A 27,863-nucleotide genomic window follows, 5' to 3' on the forward strand; every position below is an offset into this window, starting at 1 on the left:
CCAATCCATGAAACAATGTATTGCAGGGAAGCACCACATGCACTACAAACAGCTTTACTTTTGGGGACGTGGAAAGCCCTAAAGGGCTGAGACTCTGATATGCCAATGCTAAAGGTTGAAGGCTGAAGCACTGGAGTTAGTATAATTTGATTAATATCTTGTGATTAACACATTAATATATAAGAGAGTTAAATATTCAAGGTGACAACACTGCCTAGATTTGAGAAAGTAGGAATTTGAGGGGGTATCTCACAGTACCATGGTACTTAGCAGCACAGCACACTAATTTTGCTGCACAAGCATTCAATTTGAAGTCATGCTGCAACTGCCTCTCTTTTGAGAAAAATCAGAGCAATTACATAAAAACAACACTTTAAACTAACATGGGATTGCAGCCACAGAAGTTTAAAGCTCTGTGATTTACCGATATAGAAACACCAACCACGTAACATCTCAAATGATAAATGAGCACAACAGAAATAATATACTGCATGGTATTTCAGGCTCACCCTTCTGGGGCATTCCCTCTGGAATGAGCATTAATCCTCATGAGCGTCTCGATGGTGTGGAACAGATCTGCCTCTGTTACATGGGCAACACTTCTCTCATCCACAAGAAGGATCTTTACCAACTGCATGGCAAATGCCACAGCCATATAGTTCAAGCCGTTCTCCATTGACTGCCAAAATTAAAAAGGCACTATGATCATGAAGTTCAACGATTCGCCTTATGGCTGAGCACTGCTCTTAAGGCTGACTGTAACTTTCCCCCTCCAAAAAAGCAGGTTCTCTTTACCTGTGCCAGGTGAAGATCATACTGCTGCATGTTAACCAGGTGATTGCGGATTAGCAGCTCCACAGCTTCCACGTTGTACTTGTACTCATCTCTACACTCAATCAGGCACCTAAAAGAATTCCATTTCTTTTCAGAAGTGTACTTAAACTACACAGTTTAAGTGAAGCAGATCAACTCTAATAGATATTGGAGAGCCCCTGCAATCCACTGCAACTCATTACTTGCCCCAGAAGAAGTCTCTTCTGGAGCATTCTGGGAGGTAGTGCTTTGGGTCAAGCATTTGTTGCCCTGCACTACTGGCCACAACAGCCCAGCAAGAGCTTCAGTTTATTCAACACGAAAAGCCCCTCTTCTGAGCACAAAGTGGCATAGCTGTCTAGCTGAAGCACAAGTGCTTCTGCTGCAGGCATATACTATGTCACCTCATTTGTGACAGCATGTGGAGTCTCTACAAAATGGGAAAAAGCAGAGCATCTCCAATGAAGCATCTCCAGTGCTTCACTGCATGACAGATTCCTATCACGTTCTAGGATGAATCTGTATTAACAGAAGCTCTAGTGACTTTTAACATCAAAAAAGACTTTTTTTTGTGCTGAAATTGAGACAAATGAAAGCACTAACAAGCAAGAGATTCAGAATAACAGTAACTCCCAAAAGATGGGAAAGGCTACACCATACCCCTGCTGTGTCACAACTGACCTGGTAATCTGCTTGTTACACCACGGAGATCCATACGCACGGCCGTCCTGCAGAGCCTTCAGCACCAGCAGGTGACACTCACGATAGCGAAGCAGAAGGTCAGCATCTGCCCCACTGGTGGCATCCAGTAAGCCCTCTACAGCCTAGAATAGATGCAACCTGTTAGCAGAGGAAAAAACAAGCCCTCTTCCAAATCTTACATAAACCACATAGCTGCAGTGACCACTCAGCAGATTCAGCAGTCATGCAAATAACTAGTTTAGTCACTGTCAGTTTCTGCTACAGCTTCTGCACAAGTCAAAGCCTCCTAAGAAGCAATTCAGTGTTATGTTGCATGGGAAACCATGTGATGGAAGATGTGCATAGCCTGATAGAGAACACCTTCCAGATTCTTTAGGCAAGGAGCTGCTGCACTCCGATGAGTCTGTAGTAATCCGTATGAAATGGAAGTTACTACACAGGCAATGATGCCAGCTCACGTCACAGAGCTCACCACAACACTCCCAACCTGGTACAGCTCACTAGGTGTGGCTGCGATAGGGTTAATTCTCTTCATAGCAGCTCATATGATGCTAAGTTTAAAGATTTGCTGCTGAAACAGTGTTGACAACAATATCTGGGCAGCTGCTGAACAGTCTGTACAATGCTTTAAGGTTTTCTCTGTCCCATTCTGCCTCCCCCACAGTGAGAAGGCTGGTAGTACACAACAGACCGGGAGGGTGCAGGGCCAGCACAGCTGGCACAAAGTGATCACAGGAATATTCCATGCTGTGTGACATCATGCTCTGCGCTAAAAGCTTAGGGAAAGGATGATTAGGGGAAGGCAGTCACTGTGATGTTTGTCTTCCCAAGCTGCTGTTATGCTCGCTGAGGCTCATTTCCAGGAAGCGGCTCACCATCTGCCTGCTGATGGGATGCAGTTCTATTTAGTTTTAGTTTTTTCATTTTTGCTTTGTTTGTGCACACAGCTTTTCCTTCTCGTTAAGTCGTCATCATCTCACTGCATTTTGCCTTCTATCTTCCCCCTGTCCCGCAGGAGAGGGGAGTGAATGGGCAGATGAGGGCGTATTTGTCAGTTACCACTAAAAACGAAGCAAATCTGTGCTGCTGTAAATTCAGCACAAAGCCCAGTGCCACCCATTTACAAGGGCAGTTCAAACATCTTACTAGCCTCCAAACCATCTTCAAATCAGCAACTACTCCCAGTTGCAACAGCTCTCTACTTCTCTACCCACTTCTTCCTGCAGCAGCCCAACCACAGCATGCACCATACCAAGCGAACAGAGCCCTTCTCCAGTGTTATTTACTACATCTCCAAAGACAGCACTTGTTCAGTATCATTCACCAAGCAAGCTCCACAGGATGCACGAAGATATGAAGTCACCACAAGACAACTGACAAGCCTAACAAGCAATAAACTTGAGGCCAGTTGGGGCAGAATTGTTAACACCTTCTGCAGCAGTCCAAGCGCAGCGATGGCATCACGGGAGTTCCGAGCGACCACCACAGCCTCCAGGAGGCTGCGTAATGCTTGAGCTTGAGGATTCATGGCCAGAGTATGGGGAATGGACTGTAGGTGCTGCTCCAGTTCTGTCATGCATTTGTCATAGATTTGTGCTACATCATCTGTGGCCCAAGCTTGCTGCTTAAGAGAAAGTGGGAATTAGTCATTTTTCACAAGGACCACATCTGTGAAAGTCATACTGATTAGTTCTTCTGCTTCAGAACTCATAGCACCCAGAACGTAGTCCTCTACAGTAGTTTCACTAATTTTAACTGCATTTCAAACACACAAATATGATCACATTGAGCTGTAAAAATAACTAGCAACAATTTTAGCAGTCCTTAAGATGAAGAATGCATTCAAGAACCCATTCGTTATCTCAAAATGAGTGCTTGCTATACACAACCTTCCCCAAAAGTAACCTTTTCAGTGCTATTAAAAATACACGTAGTAATCCTAATTCGTACATCTGGCTCCAATCTATGCTACAAAAAGCTCAAACTGCCTTCAAGAATAGCTTCATGTTGCCATCAGTTGGACTTTAAGACAATTTAAGACGAACCTTTCAATCGGTATTCCCAAGCAATACAAATGTCTGATTCTTACTAGCCTTCCATCAGAGGACACAAGCACTGCAACACTCAAAAGGGCTACTTAAGACAATTAGAAATCTCTACCTTCATAGGTTGAGCCAAGAATCCTGTAGGCTGAGTTAAGTCATTGGTAGGCAAGAAGCCGGGGACATTACGTGCGAACTCTTCGTAAACAGCCAGCTGTTTTGGGTCCACACCTCCAACCTTTGCAATAAAGAAGAAAATGCATTAACCCATTCCCTCAGCATGTATTCTGCCTTCTCCCTCAGACCTGGTGGATCATCATACTCAGAGGCTTGGGGAATTCCAGAATGCATCATGAAATTGGGACCTCCGTGAGCACGGTCAATCACTGCTTTGTAGTTTGGGCCACTTCCATCAACTGCACCATGGCAGCAAGGAATGAGGGCAGTTTGTATGACAGGTAGCTGCTCACTCACTTTCATACACAGAGTGACCTAATATTGAGAAGTAAGATTCTGCTGCTCTGTGCTGAGGCCGTATCCTTCCTGCCAGACCTCCTAACATGAGGATTTAGCTGGATCACAGCAACTTACTCAAAGAATTGAATACTGGCCCTATGCTTCTCAGAGGCACAAGAGAATGCCTTTTAAAGGGATGAATGTGAAACAATGCAACAGACTTTTCTTTTAGGGAAAGGTAGAGCAGAGGAGAACAAGAGAAAGAACTTAAATTCCTCAAGCAGTTGAAGAAAATGATATGAATACATTCTGAAACAACGTATTAATGTGTTTCCGTTGCCAATCAAGCTAATAGCAGTTTCAATGTAAGACATGACTAACAACATGCAGAACTGGTTACTTGAAGCAGTGTGGCTCTCTTCGTTATTAGAAGGGGAAGCATAGCATCAGAAAATAGCTCACTTAATATCCTCACCTTTAACCTGATCTGTTCTGGCATCCGTTCAGCTTGGTAAGTTAACACAACGGGATCACAGTACCGACGACCCTCTTGTCTAGCATGTTTTCTGAGCTCAAATTCCTGGTGAACAGAGCCAAAATACATTACATCTTAGATGCAGAGTCTGGATGTATACAAAAACACAAACCTTTGAAGAGGCAGCAGTCCCATACTTACAGTCGCCAGCCTCTTGTCCATTTCAGGGCCTGCTTTTTCCACAGCTGTCTTCTGGATAAAGCAGCACGCCAGCTCACAGTTATCCTGCGCCAGCTGGGCAGCTGCTTGCTCCATCATGTCCCTCTGTTGTGGGGAGGCTGCCTATTGAAAACCAGGACAATCGGTGAAGGCATTTTCCTTGAATATAGCCACACTGCTGTACTCAACACCAGCAATAATAAAGGAACCTTCTTAGGAATGCACTGTCTTTGCATAGAATACACAATAATAAATTTACTTTTTGCACAGCTTTGAATAAAACATAAGCAAGAAGACAGTAAAAACTTTCAACAAGGAACAGAACAGCAGGACATTTCCCTCCTTCCCCCCCTCAGCTTATCTCTAGAGCACAACTGAACTCACAATAGATGCTAATGAAGGAAAAGAAACCCATCTGTCATGGCTTGAGGGTTTTTCCACCACCTAGGTTGCAATCAGAAATGAGTGCCTCACTCAATGCAAAGCTGAGGTGCTGAGCATTTCTGCAGTGGGTTCCCTTTCTCATACAGTTTTTTTTTTTCCTTCCCTTCAGAGTCTGCTTTAAGAGAAAACCGAACAGAGGGACCTACGTACCAGAGTGAAAAGCAGCCTATTCCACTGGAATACACATATAAAGGCAAACAGTCCAATCTCCTTGGGCTTCTTTGCCCATTAAGTTCTACCCCTACTTCTCTGAATTCCCTAATTCTCTGAAAATTATACTGCTTCTTTCAGACAAAACAAACCCTTGCCTTGTTAACCCACTTCATTAGTAAGCCAGATTTTGGAAACATCCTGTGCAGCATCTTCTCCTGCAGCACAACATTGAGCAATTATGCCATCAAAAAGCTTCCCTGGATTACCATTGAACCTACATCAATAAATTCATGACATTTTGCAAATACAGAATATATTAGCACAAAGTCTTTCATAAGGCATGAATTACTTCTTCCTGTGCATGTAGGAACCTGGCAGATACAGCTGTAACACCACTGGCTTGCATTCACCCTGCCTCATCTCCGCCATCTCATGCCACCCAAGAGATAACAAGCATTCCTTCAGCTGCTTCCCTGTCTGAACTGCAGTCACATCCAGTGAGTCACAGCAAAAGTATTTGTCCCTCTCTTGACAGAGGTTTAGTGGTTTTTTGTTCCTTTGCTTTTTTATGGTTACTACCTTGACACCCAAGCTCTGAGGAATAAGCAAAAGGTGCTAACAGCAATCACGGGCTAAATTCCCACTTTAACAAAGCAGTACTGTTTACTCCCATCCTTAGCTTGTATTTAAGATTGATGGGACAGGACTCATACATTTCTGCTACACCATCTGTAAGCCCAGACTTGCTACTGCAGAGAAAGCAACCAGCTTCTGATCTTGGCAATCAGGTTACTTGAAGCTCTGAACAGAGGGTCCACATGGCTTGAAGCATGTAAGTTACGTCACAAATCATTCAGCCCATACCTGGGCATGGGAGCCTTACTAAGGCTTTGTATTCCCTTCAGACCTTTACAATCTGCCCCCTTGAGCAGAGAGCAACTGTATTGCAAAACAGCCTTCACAGTGCCACTCCCTACCAGATAGGCAATAGCAACATGCCATTAAGAGGTAGGTAGCTTTTCAACCTTGCTAACCTTCCAGGTAATAAAATGTCTCAATCTTTCCGAGATCTGTGCCTCTTGCAACACCAATGGCAAGCACAGCAAGACTTCTGGGTAGCAGCTGCTGTTCTGACTAGCAGTTCATGAACTGTATTACATTTAGCCAAGAGGGAAAAACTAGGACTTTAAGCTCAAACTTTGCTTGTTAGAAAAAAAGACTTTAAAATATCCTCCAAAGAAGCCAGCGAGTGGAAAAGCTGTTCAGAAGTCTTAACTACTTATCTGCTAACACCACGACTGAATGAAATCCGCCCAAAGCTTACATGCATACTGTGATAATCTATCACCAGAAAATCCCAGAACCAATTCAATCCTGCCCACCCTTGCTTATCTACCTGAAAAGCCACAGACAGATAAGCACTCCAAAGCTTCCATGATGTGATCAAACTCGACAGCACACAGGGACAAACAGCTCAGGAAGCTCAAGCGCAATGCAGCCATGCCCACCTTACAGGCTTAAGGCTACACAACGTGAGCTGTTATTTCAGCACAGTTCATCTCTGCACTGGACTAAGCTGTGTAACCTGTGCAGTATTAATAATGTCTACCGTGTAGAGCTGGATACTTGTGAACTCAGAAAGAAGTTTCTGATGATGCAACTCTTACCCTCAGCGCAGTAGCAAAACTGTTCTTCAAGTTGGTAGCTATGCTCATAAGCAAAGGTTCCCTGCAGGTGATCATGGCCATCCCAGCAGTCAAGTTCCGCATCATATGGTGTGCAGCCACACGCATTCGTGACTCCTCCGAATCCAGTGCAAAGTCCTTCCTGACTATCTGCTCACAAGTAGTCATGGCAATCTTAATGGACCGATCGACCACGGGATGGACGAGCTCCTGCACCGCTCGCTCTATAGCCTGCCGCACACACTGCTTCAGCTGGGGGTGGGCCTGAAACAGCGGGATCTGGAGGAGCATTAGGAAAGTTATGTTAGTATTCTGGCTTATTACTGGTTCCATCTACCCTAGGCATTCACATTTTCCAAACATTTTTAAGTATGCCCTCACAGCTTGCATACAGTGTTTCTCATGAAGGTATTACAGCATCTATTTGATCATTCTGAAACAGATGCATGGGACAGGTTTCTTCCAAAGTTGCAGCTGATCACAGAGCAAGGACTGAATTAAGAGCAAGTCACTGACTGGTCAGAAGGAGCAAGAAAGCCCTGGCAACTGTCCCAGCTGACACCTATTGCCTGAATTAATGTAGATATTAATGCACGTGCTACAGTGCAAGATGATTTGAGAGCCTGCTAGCTGATATAATCACTAGTAACTTCCCAAATTCTCCCTCTGGCTATTTGTTAGCACTCACCCTCCCCTGTTACTTTTGAGGAGTGACTCTCCAAGAAGAGCTTCAAATTCTAAAATGCCGAACCCACTGAGCTAAGATCTGTGGCAGTGTCAGTGGTAGGAATGCTTTTAGCAAACCAAATCAGTACTTACCGTTGGATTTAAGGTAATGTGTGGAGCCAGTCCTCCTAATGAATAGACATTGATGTCATGATAACTGTACTGGGGCTGTGGAGGAACTGTGGCTGTACAAGTGGTGCTGGTAGCTGGAGTTGTAGAAGCGGCTGTAAGAATAGAAAAATGTTTATTTTGCAATATTAGGGAAAAAACAAGTTTTTATAAAGGAAGCACGTACCTCATTTAAACTAGTAAGTGATAAAATTCTGATCATAACACTTCCTACAGGTACCTAGCATTTTTTCTACCTCTACAGTGTCTGGCACCATTTTATCTTCAGTGCATTTTGGCAGTTGTTTGTTACAGCGGGGTTTGAATCCTGCTACAATCTCACTTATCTCTCAGATTCACTCTCTTCTAAAGAGCAGTTACATGCAGCACATGCAGAATTAAGTCCTCAGGAGAGCTTCCACTCCTCTCCCATCTCCTAATTCTGTTAACATCCTTTCATTACAAAACTATTCTAGTGGTTCTAAGCTTTTAGTAATGTTAGAGCAGTGCAGGTGGCTTCACACTCTTCTCTGCAATAGCATAGCCTGTCTTAATAAACTTCATACAGCACTGTTCTGAGTTGGATCTGAAGCATACTTACTGGTTGTTGTGATGGGTGGTAGCTCTTCTGGCTGCTTCACATCCTTCTTTGGAGCAGACAGCTGCTCATCCAGATTTTTCAGACGATCCTTATCTTTCAGGAGACTTCCAGGTTTCAGCTCATTGATGTCCAGTGCAAGATTCTTGCAGAGCACTTCAATCTCAAACTTCAGATTCAACTGCACAACAATTTTAGTTTAGGTTATGTCACAAGGAAAAAGCCCCAAACATTTACTGGCTGCTCAAATCCCAAGCTTTGTCTCATGTTTTCTTTGGTTTGTTTTTTTTTTGAAGACACACATAAACAAGTGATGATTAGACAAACAACTTGCACATTATCTCACAGAAATCAAGATTCATCCATGTTCTTACTAAGCTAGCAATGCCCAGTTCCTCACACGATAAATCGAGAAATGAAATTTGGTCCTTCACAACACCTTTCTGACTGGTGTGTCAATCAAGAAAACCTCAAGCTCAATAGGTACAAACAAAGCAGAAAATTTACTTTTAGATCATGTTCTTGATGCAGCTCAGCTAAAACATTCATAATGGCCATTGTCCATGGGTTTGGAGGCCTGAAGACCTGCAAGAGAAAATGGAGAGCAGCATTACACAATGTTCTGGAATGGTTTAGTTAACTTAAGACTGTTACGTTTTGAAACTGAACCATTATGTGCACATACAGACATGGGAAACTGAAGTTTGCACAGTTGCAGGCAGAGCTGCTTTTAGCATTGAGAGGAACCAGATGAACAAGCAAGCTGAACACTGAACTGGAAACACAATGACTAGGTCCTTCTGAGAGATCAGCTGTTCAGCCAAGCAGAACTATAAAGAGCTCAGAGACAAAAGAGGCATGTTGAGGGTGGAAGGAAATAAATCCACCCAAATGAGAAACAGATCATAGAATCCCTTCAGTGACATCCTTTCGTTTCTCAACAGAGGTCTGTGTCTGGGGATACTACAGTACAGTTCAGCCAACATACTCTGTTCAGGCTGAAAAAAATCCCCCCAAAACCACCAAAAAAACAGACAAGACACATACTTTCCCTCAAAATGGAACTCACTTTAAGCCCTGATATCGCTTAAACACCCCACTGCACATGAAATTAATCTGGTTTAATGAGAAGCACTACTTAATTTCTGCAATGATTGTATTGCCACTTGAGCAATAAGCCCCAGCATAGTCACTTACCACACTCCTGACACTGGATTCTAAGACTTTGGCAACAAATGGTACTACATAAAGCAATTCCTGCTGTCCCTTCACATACGCTTCCAGTAGTAGTGACTTCACATCCAAATCCTGAAAAACACCATCAACAATTAAAAAGGATAGGAAGGCAGAGAGAAACATTAAGAACACTGCAGAAATTCCATTTACATATTATTTTCTTATAGGATATAGTGGCAAAATTGAAGTCAAGACAGTCCTTGAATTTTACAGATTGCTAAAGAGTGATCTTCCGTTTGAACAGAGATTCACAGATAGACATTTTGATGTAAGATTACCTCCTTCATTTTGGTGATAAGCATTTCCAAAACAGCCTATGCTGCTGAATAACACCACAGCAGTTTGCATCAAGCAAGTCTGTGAAGACAGAAGCTTACCGTGTGCAAGATGGGCTTATTTTTAGCCAGGGTAATCATTCCCAGCCAGTGACCAAGGTTCTTTAACAAGGAACGGTCGGAGAAGTTGGCTGCAGCCTTATCTGATGTCAGTAGCACCTAATGAAAAAAACAACTCAAGCAACAACTGGAAGATAATCAGACTCAACACCAAATCAAACAGCTGCTCTGACCCAAAGCAAAGCTTTAGAATGCTAAGTTCTGAGCTCCAGTCCCATTACAGAGATAGTCAAGAGCAGTCTTTACCTCAAGATAGCACCCCACCAATCTGCCTTGTAATGACTTCAAAATTCCTTTACTTGAAGAGGATCAGAAAGGATTACGCCATTCCAGAGCTTCCCAGTTACTGCTAAGGCTGCTACAACTACCCAGCAAAATGTAACTTGGGAAGGCAATGCTTCTTAACACTTTCATTGCAGACCTGAAGGCATTTCCTGGGAAATGATTTAATTCCTACTTCAAGACCTAAAGCATGCTCCAGCATTCTACTATTAGCTCTGTCCCTTAGCTTCAGAGCAGCATCAGCCAAACAGAAGGCCAACTATACTCTGAAGAGTCAGGAGATTCTTTTGCACTACAGCGTAACCCATGATGGCCAGGAAAATCCACCAACAGGTTTAAAAATAGTGCTTCCTTGACAAACTTGACTCACTCACACATCATCAGGGCTATTTCTTCACATTCATGTTCATTTAGTTCCTACAATGATTTTTAGTTGTTACACCTCTGCTTTCTCTAGCTCCCTATCCTCTTTATTCTTTGACTGAAACAGCAGTGTGGTTCTCATCCTGATACTCCCCCACACAAACTAACTAGACCACAAAGAAATTTTCCCTGCTGTAATTTGCAGGCCTCACACAGATTTAGAATCTAAAAAAAAAAGAATTTAAATGCAGATGTACCCTCTTAATTATTTCTGACTGAAAACAGAAGAATCCCAGTATTCATACAGTAAGCTGTTAGCTTAAGCTGAAGTAGACTTTTCCCAGATACTCCATTTCTTGAAGATCAGCAGCAGAGGAAGCAAATGGCCTGAGCACATCACACCTCTAAAATCTTGAAACCTACCCAAGTATTAGAACTTGTGCTACTCACCTTGATATTTCTGTAAGTTTCATTCAGAACCATTTTATTAAACTCTGGATTCTTAAGGGTGTCAAGGAAGTTTGAATATAAGCTGTGAAAATTTGGCTCAATGCTGACTCTCTTCATCACGAGATACTGCGATACCCAAGGCATGAACTCTTCTTTCACTGTTTCCTTCAGTTCTTCAACCTGTATCCATAGGAAAGAAAAAGCACACCACAAAAAAGAACATAAGACAACAACCACAAACGCAACTGCTTTTAGCACTATGGTTGGTGGTTTTGTTTTTAAATGGCTCTGAAATCAGTGGATTTCTCTATCTAAAGATCTGGTCAGCCAACAAGGATTTAAATGAGAAAATGAGTGAGGCACAATATTTTCTCTCCACTTCTCAGCTTTCTAAACATGTACCTTCAAAACACCCAGGACTGTCAGCACCTTGTGGTAAAGCAGTCTATCCACAAGACAGAAATTGCAGGTGGCAGCAGATTTCTACTAGCTCAGAAAAGCTAACATAACTTCAGATAGAAATGCAAGAGCCTAGCAACTGAACCATGCAGTACCAAATGGTACCCAGCCCACTTACGTGAATGTCTGCACACGTCTATGAAAAATATCAACACAAATTTGAAATAGTATTTTACAATCCCTACAAGTGACAAAAACATCACAAAGTACAATTATTCCATGTATCTAGTACAAGTGCTCTCCTGAAGACAGATCTACAACACTTGAGCACAAGGGATTTGGCTATCGTGAAATAAAGCAATTTGTAGGAAAAAGCAAGATTAAGGATAGCTATCTTTCACTTCTCTCTACTCCCTGAAAACTCATCTCTCTGAAGGTTCAAGCAGCAAGTGATGGAAACTGCTATTTCCTTAGAGAATGTTTTTCCCTCTCCATTTTTTATTTTACCAGTTAGCACTGTTTGTAGATACACCATCATTTACCAATTTAGAATGCAATTTTAGAAATAGTTTAAAAATCACTTTACTGGTGTTCTTTCATACTTGCCTTCTGTGTCATGTTTGACTGAGACAGATTATTGAAGATGAAAGCAATTTTTTCCTGGACGTTCTCTGGAGGTTCCACAATTCTCTCAGTTTGATCCGTTGCTACTAACAGTGTATCAATGTTGGTAGTATTAATGGAAGGCTGTAGGGAGACCAAGTAGTTAAGAACAGATCATACACCTAAGGGCAATAACCAAATAAATTCATTTTGTCAAGCTAAAAAGAACCGAGCTTTATGAGATCACAACTACTGCCACTGATGCACTTCTACCAGTGCTCAAGGGAAGAGATTTCACACTACAAACAGTGGTCAATACCGAGTAAAAGAACGCTACTGTACAGAAACCATCCCCTCACATTTGCATTCATATGTCCATTAACTAACAGCTAGTACACAGCATTAGCCTGGAGAAGCAACAGTGCAGCAGTGAGCAGCCCTTGGTACAACATTAAGTCTCCAAAAGCACCTCAACACTAAACTGGAGATAATTCGACAGCTTCATCTGAGACAAACTGACAGCATGACAACAGAATAAGCCAATGAAATGGGACCTGTGCCCCTACAGCTGAAGGTCTGAATTTAAGGGCTTCAGCATCTGGTATGCCCCAAGAGATAGTCTGCTACAGTAATCCTAACTCAAGTTTAGAATTAAACATAAACACCTAATTCTGTAGTCATGTTAACATTTAAAACCTAAAAGAAAGGCCCTCCTATAACACCATAGTAATTCCACAGCTTCATAATGAAAAAAGGCATGGATCTTATGGATTAGATAAAAACATGAAGTAATAGGGTTACAGCTTAAAAACTGTCAGTACAGAAATTTAGCAGGCCTCTATTCTCACATCCTCAATCTGTATCCGCAGCTTAACTCCTTTACTTCTCCAGCTAGGGCCCTGGGTCACAGGATGCTTACCGGCACATCTTTCTTGAAGCTGACTCCAGTTGGTCGAGTGATCGTGATGGTTTTTGCAACAGTGGTGGTGGTTGAGGTGGTTACTATAGTGCTGACTTGGCCAGCAAGAGGAGCCTTTGCTGGAACCTGGGCCTGGGCCTGAGCCTGGGCAAGTGCAATACTTCCAGGGGTGGTGATTGAACCCTGCATTTTCACAGGAGGATCTCTAGACTGCTGTCCATATTCTATGTACTAGAACAGAGCAAAGAAGCATATACAGAAATTCACAGAAAGCAGTGTAACTAGGGAATGACTTCTAGCACAAGCAGTATAAACATTTGCTGACAATCTTTAATTCTTAACATTAAAGCCATTAAGAGAATCTGCAAAATACAATCAAACAGCTTATTAAGCATACACCTCATCATTATGTACCTCCCTTCTATCCAGAGAAGAACCACCAGCTCTAACTCTAACCTCACAAGTAGATATTCAGTATCAACAGATTTATCATCTAGTAAGACATTTTGCAGAGCCAGAAATTCCCATCCCTGCAGGTCAGGGTTAGCAGATCAAAAGTGGGGGGGACTAAAAAGCCTGCCACAAAGCAGGGAAGAAGTATTCCCCCACAAGGACTCCTACAGCTAAATAAGTCTAAAGTTCAAAACTGTTCTTTGCTTATTCATTGTGAACTGTCCAGTTTTAGATTAGAAGTTTAAAAAAAAAATCTAACGATAGAAGACAAACCTCTTGTTTTAATACACTTAACCTAGATATTTGTAATGCCAGATGATACACAGTCAGTTGAGGGACAAAGACTGAAACCTGTCAGGGAAATTAAGGCTGTGACTGGACTTCACAGCATTGGGTAGATGAATTCTCAGTGCTAGAGCTGAACATTTCTCCTTATTCAGATTATGCTCTCAAGCTCTGCAACAGGGATTAACTTTTTCTTATCTCTCCTACCAGCCTTCGAGACAGACACCTTATGATCAGCACTGCTTGACTACAGTGTGTTTCTACCTTCAGGAAAGAAGGTTTTATTGCCTTTTTCTGAACTATGTTACTAAGCCTGAGTATGCTACTCTACAAACACAGCTGAATATCCTGTTTCCCAGGGAAAGCTCAAATCCTCAAAAGACCGAAGTGTGATTCCTTGGAAGCACTTAAAAACCCACGTACATGGCCATGTGCCCTGGTTGATCATGCAGGTAGCTATTTCACTGTGAGCTAACCAAACAGGTGTACAGGAACAGATTACCAACCACCTACAACCACAAGTTTCAGTAAAACATTTAAGAAAGTACACATCGAGGAAACTAAACGCTCTGGCTAAACGTGAGACAGCTCAGACCATTTTCCCAATAGAAAACAGCAAGCTGCTCAAAAGACTTTAAAAACCACAGAAAGCTAATGAGCACACTCACCTCCTGCAAGTGATGAGGGAACTGTATAAAGTGACTAATAGAAGCCAAGTGCTGACAATACTGGGGATAGTCCTTCAATCTGCCAGAAAGAAAACCAAAAACACGTTAGTCAGAAGCATAAGCCTAGATCAAAAACAGTATTACAGAGCAATACAGATATAACACTGGTACGTCATCCACATACTACATCAGAATTACTTCTGCCTTGCTCACAGCAGCTGTGCTGTAAACAAAACATTTTCTACAAAGCTGCTGTTGTAGTGAAAGCCTATCCTAAATGAATTCATTCAAGAGCAAAACACAAGGTTAATTCACAGTAACCCAGCTTAATCCCTATACTTCTGACTGAACACACTATTGCATTTATATTCAGTGTTAACAATAAGATTATTGGAGAAGTGATTTGCAGAAGGGCTCACCATCTTAAACAGCACATCAGAGTGCCCCTAACATTAAAAACACTACAGTAATATTCTTCATAATCTTGCACAACGTTAAAGCAGAATATTCTGAGCAAAAGATGACTCAGATGCCATACTGGAGATTCAAATTCAAACCAAACTCCTAGAGCTTAGGTTCTAGCCAGACTTTTATTACTGAGTAATGCAAATGGCACTCTAATAAAGTGCACCTTTTAATAGTTACATTCAACATAACAAGTTGACAACTTCAACCAACTCAACACTTCCCTGAATTATTTTCACACACAAAGGCCACCAAGTATTTTCAGCATCTCAGTTTGTCCCACATTTACACAGGTACTGCGTTTCACATGTTGATTTCAAAAGTCACCCTTTTGTTAGCACATTAAGGCATCCTGTTTCAGTTCAGCATGTTGTAAAGTAATCCTAACACTGACATATGTAAATTTCTCACACATAAGTCATCATTTACTGCAGAATTATAATTGGTTCAAGGTTAACGAGACATTACATGCACTGTTTATTACCAGAAAACCACACTCACCTATTTTTAAATCTATCTAGTGCAGCAATACCAAAATAGTACATTTTGGACGCAAAAGGCTTTCGTAAGGCTTCAAGAACGTAGCGAAGGGCCAGGCCCAAAGCCATGTAAGTAACCAGTCCTTTCTCTATTATCCCACCAAAGAGGCAGGCTGTTATGTGCAGCTCTTTGTCTGGGTACTGGGGAAAGAAACGGTATTCCTCAAACAAGTTCCTCAACATACAGTTAAACACTTCTCGTTCCCGTTTAATATTGGAGTCCTTAAACCTCTGCAGCATTTCCAAGACCTGCAAGCAAAGAAAGCAGAAATCTTAACCAACAGATGTTTTATTTCAGCTCTTCTGCATCTATGAGTTTCAAGTATGCCTATAACCAGAGTAGGTGGGTGCACTACAAGCCAGACTGCAGAGCCAGCATTTCCACTAAAACATATTTTGGCTAGTAGGTACTACAGCACCTTCAGACTTGAATTCTCTCTCTTTTTTTTTTTTTAGGTAACTACCTTCAGGTAAAACTTCCTGCTGCCTCCAAGTCCAGTACTTCAAAACTACACAAATTAATGTTCTGTGTCTCCCATAATTTATAACCACACAAATACATTAAACTAAATTAGTAGTAATTTAAAGAGCAAATATATCGCATATGTAGGATTACTCTCAGAGTCTAACTAAAACAAGAGCTTCAGTGCATACATTTAGAAGTTGCAGTCATTTTCAGATACTTTAAAAACAAATACATTCAAGATACAGTATAATTTTAATAGATTATTTAAAGGCACACTAGAACTTATTTTGAATATTCAGGCTTCTACTCGAGCTGAAGTCCTGCTGCTGCCTCTATCTCGAGGCAGGTGACAACTGTTACAGAAAGGAACTCACCTCATCTACAGACATGGTTGGATGTGGTGGATGGTTATAGATACGCTGGAAGTAGCTGTTTGCCTCATCATCTATTTCTTTGCTAAAGTTCTGATTAGCCTCTGGCCACACCTGAGATAAGTCAGCTGTTAAGAAAAGGCAACAGGTTACCATCAACTTCAGACAGTCAATATCTCTTCACCTCTTCAGAAATCTGTAAATAATCTGCTAGTTTATCTTAAAAATCGGGTTACCGTCTACTAGGAAGACTCAGAAATTCTTAAAGATCTGTTTTCAATACATTTGTACAAGAGAACTGAATTAGTCTCTTAGTGTTGCATTCCTGGAACCCACTACAACCCAAGCTATCCTCAGCTGGCACCTAAACCTAAATGAATGCAAACAAACTAGGATAAAGCACAACACAACACTAACATGCAGACAAACTTTCACACAGACTTTCAGGCCAGCCAGTGAGCTTCAAGCATGTTTTTACTGAATGCTCAAGCCCCAGAAGAAAAAAAATCAAACAGAATGGTCACTAAAGCTGCCTCCGCTGTCTGTCTATAGACACCTATTACTTTGCTTTTTTACAGATAGGTGACAACAGTCAGGTGGAAAATTTAGCATACGGGCAGGCTTCTTAACAGCAATGTTTGTTTGCTTAAACATGTGAGCATACTTAAAGAGTTATAAAGGAGCTAACAATAATGGCTCCATTTTGAGGATTAAACCATTCTTTTGAGGAAAAAAAACACCCCAGCACCTTCCCACCAACTCACGTTAGTTGTATTTCTTTTCCAACACTGCAGGCTGCTTCACTGCTGTGCTGCAGCTGGACTTAACCCAGCTAGCTATGATTAGCCACCTTACAAAAAACCATATCCCACCCCTTTTACAACACAAACAACTCGCTGAAGAGTAGGATAAGACTTCTGTTCAAAATATAGCACAATTAGAAAAAAGGACAAAAGCATGCTGTTCATGCAATTACTTATTGTGTTGTATTTACTATTTTTTTTCAATCCCACCCCCAGTTACTTGGCAAGCTGCTAGTATAGAAATTGAGAAGCACCTTTTTCAGGCTAACAGTACATTACAAGAGCCACATTTCTATTACTTATCACCTCCAGAACAAAGCCACCCCTGAAGGAAATGCAGATTAACCACAGTCACACTTCACAGTCACAGACAACACTACCACTTACAAGGTTTCATCTTACTCTGCTGGAACGTAGGCTGGCTCAGTCCAGATGTGCTCAGCTTCCTTTGCACGAATGGGTCATTGTTCACTGCAGGAAGGCCCAGGGCTCCAGTTCCTATGCCAGTCAGGCTACCCGTAGTAAGACCACCTACTGGAAAGTAAACAAAGTACCTCATCTCAGCTGCACCCTTCACATTATGCATGTATCACTTGCATCACCTTACTGTTTCCAATTAATTATCAGAGCTATAGAGCTTCATAACTATCCAGTGTCAAGCAGCTTTATCTCAGCAGTTCCTCGTCTCATTCCCAGCTTAAAATAGTGCTGCTAAAAATCTGCCAAAAACACACAGCCTCTGGACTCTCACATGTTCTATCTACTGCAGTCACAATATATGAAAGCGTTGTTATCAGCAGTGACCTAGGAACAAGGATGGATAATTCCCTCCCACAACAGATAGCTGTCTGCCCAGTACATCCAATCACAGTAAATAATGACAGTGTCTTAACTCTGATGTATCAAAAATACAAAATTCTCCAGGCCAGATAGCAGTACCTGGAAGCTGTGAAGAGAGTCCTCCAATGCCACTGAAACCTGTTGTCTGGTTTTGGGTGGAAAGAGGGGGAAACGCTTTTGCTGGTGACTGAGGAGTACTGAACGCAGAGCCCAAGTTTGGAGGGAAGCCTTGCATGCTCTGGGTGTGAGGAGCAGCCGAGCCACCTAAACTCAGAGATGCCATTCCTGCAAGCGAGTCAATCTGAATGAAAAATAAAAGATTATAAACAAACAGCCATGTGCTAAAACCAAGCTCACTCTTCACACGTTTTCTCTGAAGATAGCTTCATACCAAAAACATTCCTGAAAAGAGTCCGCCTGCACGGTCACTTTAAATCTGAAATCAGACTACCCCAGAAGAGCCATCTGCCTATAGGATGCTAGATTATCTACCCAAAAGATAACATGACTAAGGCTAACATCTGCTGATCCACTTCTTCACATCAGTTATTTGCAGCAGGTTGCCATGGTGCTTGGTACATTGGATGAGCGACTTCAATAAAGTAACGATTTATAAGGAAACTGATCTCTGCGTTGAGTTTACATAGTTTGCTGATGTTTCAGACATTCTTCAGTGTTGAATTGCCACTACTTCATGTCAAAAGGTTCTTCCCATTTTGAAATCTGCTGCTGAATGCAGCTGCTAGAAGCAAAGCATGTCTGCAGTGCATCGCTTCCAGAGGAGGAAGGGATGACGAGTGGCAGGGAGTAACTTAAGTGTACCTTGTTTTTAAAAGAGCAGTTCAGTTGAGAGCTGAAGAGCCCCAGTTATAACAAGTCCTTATGCTCTAGCACTGCTGCTTGGCCCGTGAAGCTACAAACAAGACACATCAGGTTCAAAGGCAGTGCTTAGTTCAAGTGCTAAAATTTACTAAGACATTCAAAAACCCTCTGTTATTTTAAAATACACCAAACCTCAATCACTTGTTGTTATTCCCATTCTGCTATACTTTGGTTTCTTATAGACACCCATGAAGTGAGACAGTTCTGACCTACAACCCTCAGGCAAGAACAAAAACTAAAGGAGCCAGATAACGTATTACTTAGCTGCAAGAGCTCAACAAGCACACCAAAATTAATGCCAGTCAGCTGTCTCTGAAGACGCAGCATGTTCTTTTTTATCTACCTGCACAGGAGAGATGGCATCCAGGCTGCTCGCGCTGGGCGGGCGGCCTTTGGGCATGACTCCAGGTGGTGGCTGTCTGGCCTTGTTCATGACATTACTGCAGTTGGCTACCATGGTGAGGATGGTCTCCGACAGCTCCTGAGAAACACTCCTAGAGCAGAAGAGCAGGACAGTGAGACACACAACGTTCACAAAATCCAGGCCTCTAATTGATCATTTTCCTTCAAAAGATGGGGCCACATTTCACAAACATAAGTGGCAAAACAAACCCAGGAAAAACTATGTATGAATTTTGCAGCAATTGCATTAGTTCCCCTTTCCCCCGAGAGAAACAGCTGTATTTTTAGATGAATAATTTCAACTGCAGTTCTAAAAAAAAAATCCACCTTCAACACATTCCTCCATTTTTAAGAGCCCCAATCCTGTGCTATGCTGTTATCTCTGAAAGTAATGGCTTATTGAAAGACAGGATGTGTATCTGTCTGCATGGCTCCAACAGCCCTAAAAACAGGCAAAGAAGGCTGCAGATATAGACTATGTACAGCATAGCTTCATGAATTCAGACACTCCTTATGCTGTAATCCCTTGGTCAAATCAGCCCCTAAAGGCTCCCCCATTCCCAGGCTTTGTCACTCAATCATTTCCAGTTGAAGTTTCAAAATACACACAGACTCTCCAACAGTTCCAACATGCCTAAGAAGGCTGGACTACAGACAAGCATACAGATGGATCGAGTTAATACCCCCACAATTTTTCTGTATATGAGCTAACAGGTAAACTTCATTTAACCATTAATAATTGTTCAACATTGACAAGAACTCTTCAAGTATTCAAAGAACTTGCATCAAAACCCAACAGAAAACTCAAGCTTAGGCCTGAAGTCATTGCACAACTGAGGGCAGTCAGCTCCTCTTTCAAAGTGTTCCAGGTCTGGCTGCCAGGTTTCCAAAGAGCTCTGTTGCTGACACACCTAACCACAAGCATGCTCACACAACTCCAACATCTCACTCCAGAACACACAACCAACTATTTATGGCTTTCCTGACCTTTACTTTGACCTTTATATAGCACGTACAACTAAAGCAGCACATTCCTTCTTGCAATGATGCAGCTATGTCCAATGCCTCCAGAGATTCCTTATTTCCAACAGATTTTCACACAATTTCTATTGCACAGATGTTGGGATGGGGATGAAAAGAATGAGGAACAACTGTGATAAATAAGGCAGGAAAACAAAGTTCTAATTTAATCGAGGCAGGCCAGCCTTCAGCTTTGCCAGCTGTCCCATTACAGACTATGCAGGTTGCTCTCCAAAGCCAGTGCTCTACCACAGTGTGGGGGAAATGCCATCCTGGCACAGAGGGGATTTCTGTTTCTCTGTTTCATTCAAGTGCAACCAGACCAGAAAGCAGAGCTCTGAGCACAGCATGGACACTCAGCACACACGGTATGAGTTTGCCTACACCCCAATTCCCTGAAACCACACAAGTCTCTAAATTTCCAGGCACTTATGACCAATTGCAGGCATGGAAGTAGAGTTTTCTTCATGCAGGAGATATCTGTAGCACTGTATGATCCTATTTAACCAGGGAACAGGAGCAGGGCTGATGAGCACAGGTCACACAGAGTTACCACTCTCCATCCTGTGCCCTGCTTTTTTTTTTTTTTTTGGCTAGCAGCATGCCTGCTATGTTTCCACCTAAATATCACAGCATGCTTTAGTAAAACAGATTCCAAACTGCTAGAGGCCACTGACCATATGGTAGCCCACAATACAGTTTAAGATGGGCTTACAATCCCAAGTTTGATTCCTATGGTGACCAGTTAAAGCCATTTATGCCTTGGAACAAGTCACTAACTTCTAGTCCTGCCATCTACACAGATGGAAAATTAACATATTTGTGTCAGATTCCGCTGCATATCAAGATAGATACCACAGTGTTTTTTAAATGGTACAAAACTGGATTTTCACAAAGTTGCATTTGAAGGCAAATGATGTGATACATGAAACAGTAAGTAGGGGGACATGCTTCTCAAGCAAAACAAAACAGATCCTAAAAATTCATGTTTTCAACCCTGCCCGAAACCACTCGAGCCTCAACTGAAAAACAGTAAGTAATAAGGAAAAAAAAAAAAGCTATTTCCTTTTGAAGCATCACTGCTACATGCCACAACAGCAGTGCTCACTTTTGCACAAGCTGCACTGACAGAAAGGGTCTAAGATTAGTGGCTAACAGAAGTGTCTCCCCAGACACAAAACCACAGAAGAGTTAACTACAGCTTAATAATTACAGTTTAATTAACAAAACTGCTCCTAAATCAGTTACCCACAGTGGCAGACTTCAGGTGGTGAAGGGCACTACCTTTCTGGACACATTTCGTGTTTACTGCAATTTTAACCTCCCAGTCCTTATGATGCCCGCTTCCATTTGTGACTGGAGCAATCAAAGCAATCCCTTCCCGAAAGAAATCTTGGTGTTTTCTCTTTCACACTCAAAGAGAATAGCTAAAGGAAAATGACTGCAAGTAGGTCACATTCTTGCATAGAAGGGAATGCACGTTGCTATAAAAAGAACCCAAAAGCTGAGATAATTGTGCCAGTAGAGAACTGGTAGTTTCTGGATTAACTGAATAAATAAAACTTGGTAACACATTAAGATTCAGGACACAGTGACATTAGATGCAAGTTAAGTCTACGGTTAACTATTACATCCCCACATCTGGACAGGGTAAATGAAGGCAAAGTGCTGGGCTGGAGTGGAATTTTACAGTCCTAAAAGATGATGCACTGAGCTGAGAAGTAGCAGGCATTCTTTCTGTCTAAAAGATGGACTAGACATTAACGTTTCAGAAACAGTATTTCAGTAGTTATTAAAGTTTAATTGCATAGGTCCCAACAGGAAGACAGGAGAATCCTTTCTCCTAACATTTTACCGTGATCTCAGAAATCCCCTGCCAGTTTAAGCACTGACTGTGACAGATCTGTGCTGGTATTTATTCCCCACTGTTTACTTGAGAGCTGGGAATCATCTCTGACAGCCATACAGATGTTTCCTGTATCTGTCAAGATAGCACCAGACGACAATACAACCCCTACAATCAGGTAACACACATCTGGCCACACCACCATCTTCAGATGTCAACATTTAACACCAAAGCCAGCAGCACCCCCAGCTTCCAGTCTCTCTGGCTCATAGGCCACACAGGGCTACTCCTGGTTACCTGTGAAATATTGCTGCAGTCAAATACTATCCTGACCTGACAGTATTAAGTGACCCTACCAATATTTTGTTTCATCATTTTTACCTAAAATTAACAGAGTACTTAAAAGTTGTCCTGTCCATTGTTTCTTCTTTCTCTGCTCCAGGAGGGGTGCGTTAGAACTCCCTAGGATCCTCAGTTTCCTTCTAAATTTTAGCTAAACAAACTCATGTGTAGACCAACTCAGCTACCTCCCACCCTTTGACTACTTCAAGGCAGTATTTTCAAGGAGACAACAGAAGTTACACTTCCAGTTTCAGTTTTGTAACATTACAACCTCCACCTTCCTCTTGCACAGCAAAATTGCATTAATCCTTTCTGCTACAGGGTAACAACCACAGGTGGAGACATCTATTCAGTGCAATCACAAAATCCTTTATACTGTCATAGTTTTAAATGATGGTGCCACACTCTGCAGTCATGATCCATGTTGTTCTATCCAAATGACAGCACTGCATCTAGTCACTAACCCAGTATCTCACTAAGCAGCCAACCCACCATTACCAAGACCATAGTCAGACAGTGGGGTGAAGACAAGATCTATTTCAACTTCCTGTCATGTAACCTACAAGAGAAGCTTCAGTGTCAGTGGCAAACACACTACTGAGACTAGCCATACAGCATCATATAGTCTCACTAACACACAGGAAACTCCAAACCAACTGTGAACACATGCAACATACAGCCAGCAAATGAGTTTCAAGAAGATGATGCATTCGGTGTAAGCAGTATAACCCTTACCCAGCACAAGCCTGCAGGCATGCCAACATAGTTGCCAAGGTTTCTGGAGGAAGCTGAGCACTTTTGGGTTGATCTTTTTCTGGAGCAAGGCCACCTAGGATAGATGGACATCTTCTCTTTAAGAAGGTCATGCAGGCCTGGATGAAGGGCTCCTGTGGAAAATAAAGTTATCTCAATCTTCCATCTGCATCCAAGCCACTATTTCAAACTTGGCAATTGCTTCGTGGAAAGAATTACACAAAGTTATAAATTATAGTTCAATGAAAGAGTGGAACTATCAGACCATGGACACTCTTCACAACTTCAAAGCTACTTATAAAGTGAAAGTGACTTACGTTAGTCACTGATAGAGTACAGAGATAAGAAAAATGCTGCTTTACCCCATGCTCCCGAATTTTGTCTGTGAGCCATTTGTCAAGTTTGAGGTATTCTCGTCGAGAGGCAAGTGCAGCAAGGTCAATAACAAAGGCAAACGGAGTACCATTTAGCAGCATTGACAAGGCCTAGAGGAAAAAAAATAAAACTACCAGTGAAGACATAAGGATACCCTTTTTCCTTTATTTTCTTTCTAATCTCCATATACTTTTTAACAAAGAAATTTTCTTATCACAGGCTGCTGTGCTTTATTAGTCAATCATCTGCATCATATACATATTTTTGTGCTTGTGGCACAAATAAGCAAGAGCTCTTCAAAGTATGATACCACCTTTCTTGAAGTGACCTTGTGTTTATTGAGTTAAATCTTCTATACGAAGATCTACCAGCAAGTAGCCAAGAATACCAAAGTGATACTGTAAAGGAAACTAAAAAAACCCATCAGAATATCCTAGCATCTCCCTGCCAACAGACCTCAATCACTTCAGAGCCTCTTTGAATACATCTGTTCTGAGTGGTCATCCCTGAACACAGAAAGCAATACAACAAAACTGACTTGAAGCTCTTGCACTTTGTGACACCCAATTACTTTGCATCTCACTTTAGGAAGTGATAAAGGCCTCTAAGATATCAGGTGACCTCCAGTCTTTTGTGAACACGTAAACAGTTGCAAAGCAGTATTCTTAGGAAACCTCCATTCCATCAGTCTCAGAGATGTCACCTTCAAATGCCTGAAGGATATTTTCTACAATTCCCATTTCAATGTGTTCAAGGTTAAAACAGTTGAAGCTCTTCCTGGATTTACAGTACATGCACAAAGCAAGCAGCTCTATTATACTGCTTCTTAGCAATCCTTACTAAATGAGTCACATCTAAGTTAAGCCTAGCCTATATTACAAGATGAGCAAGTCTGCATAAGACACCAGACAGAAAATAACAACGGTGCTTTGCAAAACTCACCTTCAAGTCTTGCGCCACATCAAGAATACGTGACAATTTTGCCTGGTCATACTGCTCCCCTCTCATGTACCATTCTGCCATTGCATGCATGATAAGCTGGCGAATCGAAGGAGACTGACCCTAAGAAGAATTAAATTAGGATTGTACTTCATGTCTCTAGGAAAAGGATCAACTATTTGAACATTTAGTATGATACCTTACCTCTAAAGCCTAACACAAACACATTTGCTACTCAGCTACAGAACTTAGTCTCTTAGTTGGACTCTTATCACAAGGTAACAAAATTATCCAGGAGCTCAACCAGAAGATGTAGAACAGCTATGAATGATGAGAATGTACATCCTTTACAGGTTTCCTACAGTTGGAGAGGTCTAATTTCCCCCAGTTACACACTGACTCTACTGTACTCTAAAGAATAAAACATTCTTTAATGCAGACTCTCCTCTCATCCCAGAGGGTCTTTCCGTCTTTTTTCCTTTGATTTGTACTTGCTTAACTACCAGTAGGCACAAGTAAAGCCAAGATGAAAGGAAAAACCATAGAAATAAGCCTACTGTTTGTTCATTAAGAGCATGGAGTTTGTACGTGTATCTGCCCTCCTTTTGCATGGAAGTTCTCTTTGAAGGCCAGCCCTAAACCTTCAGAAAACACTCCTAAACTTTCAATAGAAGTCACCGTGTATGCAGTTTCTTTATACCAAGAATAGCCTCTACCTTTTACTCAAGCACACTGATGGAAGCTATTTGTTTTGAACTTCCTCCCCTTACTGCTTAAAATTTCTACATATTAGTGTGAGCTTCTCTCTCTCAGAAATAAATAAATAAAACTTTAGTTTAATCATAAAGGTTTAGCACCAGTGAAAACACTTACCTGCCCATGCCATGCATAGTGCAAAATGATGGCAGAATTGGGATGGTTGCCAAGGAAGATTGGCATGAGCGTGGAGATGAGTTCATGGCGCAAGGTATGCCAGGAAGTGTTGATCTGCAATAAGGCCAATACCAACATATCTGGGCAATGCTTGATGGGAAAACTGAAGAGCTGCTTAACCTGCTCATACTGTCCCACTTCTGCCAACCGTAACAGAGATTCGATCAAATCCAGGCTCTTCCTAACAGAAAGAAAAAAAGACAGACAAGTTCCCCCCCCCAAAGGTTACAAACCAGTTTACTTACAGTAACCCGGATTTATGCAGTTTGTAGCATCAATTGCAAGACTGCCCAGTGCAAGCAACCTGAAATTGCAGCTCCTACTGAATATAATTAAGACTCCAGTAGCAACCTTATCCATGAAGAATAACAAGAACAGACAAAATAAAAATAGATAAAAATATACCAAAATGAACTTAAGAGCTCTTCTTGTTCTGTTCAGGAAGATGGAGAATTGAACACAGATGTCAAAAGTTCAGCTAGAAGTGTTACCGGAATAACTGAACTTGGAATACACTGCCAGAAGTGAAATAGGCTTCTTTTGTGACACCTGAGATTCCACGTGTGAAACCTGTGGAATATTTTTCTCTATTTCACACAGGTATAACTACTGTCACCTCCTCTGACTTTAACCATCTTCCCCATCCTTCAGTTCCTTATTTCAGGCCACACAACGGGAACAGAAACAACCAGCACTGAAATCAGCCATACAGATATATTAAAAGAAGCTGTAACCAGTCAGCTCACAGAGTCATACAATTCCATTTTGTGCAACTAACTCAACAAGCCTGGGGCCTCCAGGACAGCAAGGATGTTGAGCTCTTGGACCAGGTCCAGAGGACGGCTGCTAGGACAATCAGAGGACAGGAACACCTCTTTTGTGAAGAAAGGTTGAGGGAACTGGGCTTGTTTAGCTTGGAAAAGGGAAGGCTCTGGGGAGACCTCATTGTGGCCTTACTGTACCTGAAGGGAGCGTATAAACAGGACGGGGGAACGGCTGTTTACAAGGGTGAATAGTGAGAGGACAAGGGGAAATGGTTTTAAATTGAGACAGGGGAGGTTTAGGTTAGATACTGGGAGGAGCTTTTTCACCCAGAGGGTGGTGATGCACTGGAACAGGTTGCCCAAGGAGGTTGTGGCTGCCCCATCCCTGTAGGGGCTCAACTCCAGGCTGGATGTGGCTCCAGGCAGCCTGGTTTGGTGGTTGGCAACCCTGCACACAGCAGGGGGTTGGAACTCAATGAGCTCTGTGGCCCTATTCAACCCCAGTCTATGATTCTATGAATAGCTCCCCAAATGAACTATATAAATCCCAAGAGCTATTTCATGTAGGTGGAGCAAGTTTCTCCAATGTTATCTTACAAAAGACAGATTTAAGATCCTAACTCCTCTATCACACCACCTCCAGTCCTAAGATTCACCAAAACACATTTGCAGGAATTCTCCTAACAATAAAAACAACTAGTAATACATTTTCAGATATTATGGAAATATACAGGAAGTTCTAATACAAGAACTTTCACTGATCAAACACAGGAAAATAGTAACAGCTCATTTACTGGAAATGTACACACAGCTACGGAGATATCATGCTGCATTAAGATAAAGTCACATCTGACCAAATAAGTTGTCTTACTCTAAATCTAGGTAAGAAAAGCAGTTTGGGCAGAGCAGGTTTACCATGTAGCAATTTCTCGATTGTCATCCTCTGGTGGTGCTTTCAGGATGTCTGTGGTAACAGCATGACAAGGGTAGTCAGCAAAACAAAAGATGTCCGGGTTTATGAGGGAATGTTGAATGAAGGAGAGCTAGAAAGAGAAACCAAAAGCAGTTTAGGAGGCTAGAGTTAGCATGTTCCTTCACAGCTGCATTTTGCAGAACTCCAGCCTTTTTGTCTAACCAGGTAAACCAGGGGCTTGGCTCAGCTGCATTATGACAGACTAAATGCTGGTAAGCTTACCTGGCCCTCTGCATGCTTCCAAGGTCTGTATATGGCGTTAACTGGAAAAACTTCCATGCCTAGCCCTCTCTGGATGCCAAACACCACAATATGCAGGCCTTTGCTGTCACGAATCTGAAATCCTGGGTGGTCCAATTCATACGTTACTACTTTGAAATCCAGGCTAGGATTCTGTATGCAAAAAACAGGAGTAGTCAGCTTTAAACATCACAATCCTCAGTACTTGCTTCTAAGAACTCCACTCCAGCTTAGTATCCACCCAACTTTTAGTTGAAAACAGTCTGTGTTCTTTTTAAAACAAAGTTTGTAGAACTATCTAAACACGATGCAAGCTAGTGTTTGAAGCCAGTCCATGAGTTTGCACTTCCCCCAGCACTACAGCCAGTAGCTGTACATCCTTCCAAACATTAAATTAAAACCAAAACAACTAAAACAGCTAATTTCTCAGCACTCT

General features: G+C 41.9%; 1 protein-coding gene and 2 non-coding genes across 13 annotated transcripts in view; all 3 read right to left on the bottom strand.

The window, feature by feature from the left end:
• CNOT1 (CCR4-NOT transcription complex subunit 1) overlaps positions 1-27,863 on the bottom strand; it is a 53,493-nt gene that overhangs the window by 9,661 nt on the left and 15,969 nt on the right. For 2 of the 11 annotated variants that reach the window (XM_015279115.4, XM_015279111.4), the window contains exons 11-38: positions 27,410-27,580; positions 27,130-27,257; positions 25,391-25,631; positions 24,521-24,640; positions 23,566-23,688; positions 23,186-23,337; positions 19,184-19,334; positions 18,058-18,259; positions 17,521-17,649; positions 16,319-16,443; positions 15,441-15,727; positions 14,475-14,553; positions 13,069-13,299; positions 12,153-12,293; positions 11,148-11,327; positions 10,035-10,151; positions 9,619-9,729; positions 8,929-9,006; positions 8,425-8,602; positions 7,809-7,939; positions 6,972-7,268; positions 4,690-4,830; positions 4,489-4,593; positions 3,676-3,795; positions 2,945-3,139; positions 1,495-1,637; positions 796-904; positions 510-679 (exon numbers count right to left, since the gene is read on the bottom strand). In XM_015279115.4, coding sequence (XP_015134601.1) covers positions 510-679; positions 796-904; positions 1,495-1,637; positions 2,945-3,139; positions 3,676-3,795; positions 4,489-4,593; positions 4,690-4,830; positions 6,972-7,268; positions 7,809-7,939; positions 8,425-8,602; positions 8,929-9,006; positions 9,619-9,729; positions 10,035-10,151; positions 11,148-11,327; positions 12,153-12,293; positions 13,069-13,299; positions 14,475-14,553; positions 15,441-15,727; positions 16,319-16,443; positions 17,521-17,649; positions 18,058-18,259; positions 19,184-19,334; positions 23,186-23,337; positions 23,566-23,688; positions 24,521-24,640; positions 25,391-25,631; positions 27,130-27,257; positions 27,410-27,580 — 4,355 coding nt within the window. Of the gene's footprint in view, positions 1-509; positions 680-795; positions 905-1,494; positions 1,638-2,944; positions 3,140-3,675; positions 3,796-4,488; positions 4,594-4,689; positions 4,831-6,971; positions 7,269-7,808; positions 7,940-8,424; positions 8,603-8,928; positions 9,007-9,618; positions 9,730-10,034; positions 10,152-11,147; positions 11,328-12,152; positions 12,294-13,068; positions 13,300-14,474; positions 14,554-15,440; positions 15,728-16,318; positions 16,444-17,505; positions 17,653-18,057; positions 18,260-19,183; positions 19,335-23,185; positions 23,338-23,565; positions 23,689-24,520; positions 24,641-25,390; positions 25,632-27,129; positions 27,258-27,409; positions 27,581-27,863 lie in introns of all 11 variants that reach the window. The other 9 variants (NM_001277133.2, XM_015279107.4, XM_015279112.4 and 6 more) reach the window with 7 other exon arrangements.
• Positions 10,548-10,683, bottom strand: LOC112533308. The gene has a single exon (XR_003077320.2). It is a non-coding gene; the product is annotated as a small nucleolar RNA SNORA46 (small nucleolar RNA).
• LOC112533309 lies at positions 18,773-18,908 on the bottom strand. Its single transcript, XR_003077321.2, has one exon. It is a non-coding gene; the product is annotated as a small nucleolar RNA SNORA50 (small nucleolar RNA).

Source organism: Gallus gallus, chromosome 11, assembly GCF_016699485.2.
Source record: "Gallus gallus isolate bGalGal1 chromosome 11, bGalGal1.mat.broiler.GRCg7b, whole genome shotgun sequence".
NCBI lineage: Eukaryota > Metazoa > Chordata > Aves > Galliformes > Phasianidae > Gallus > Gallus gallus.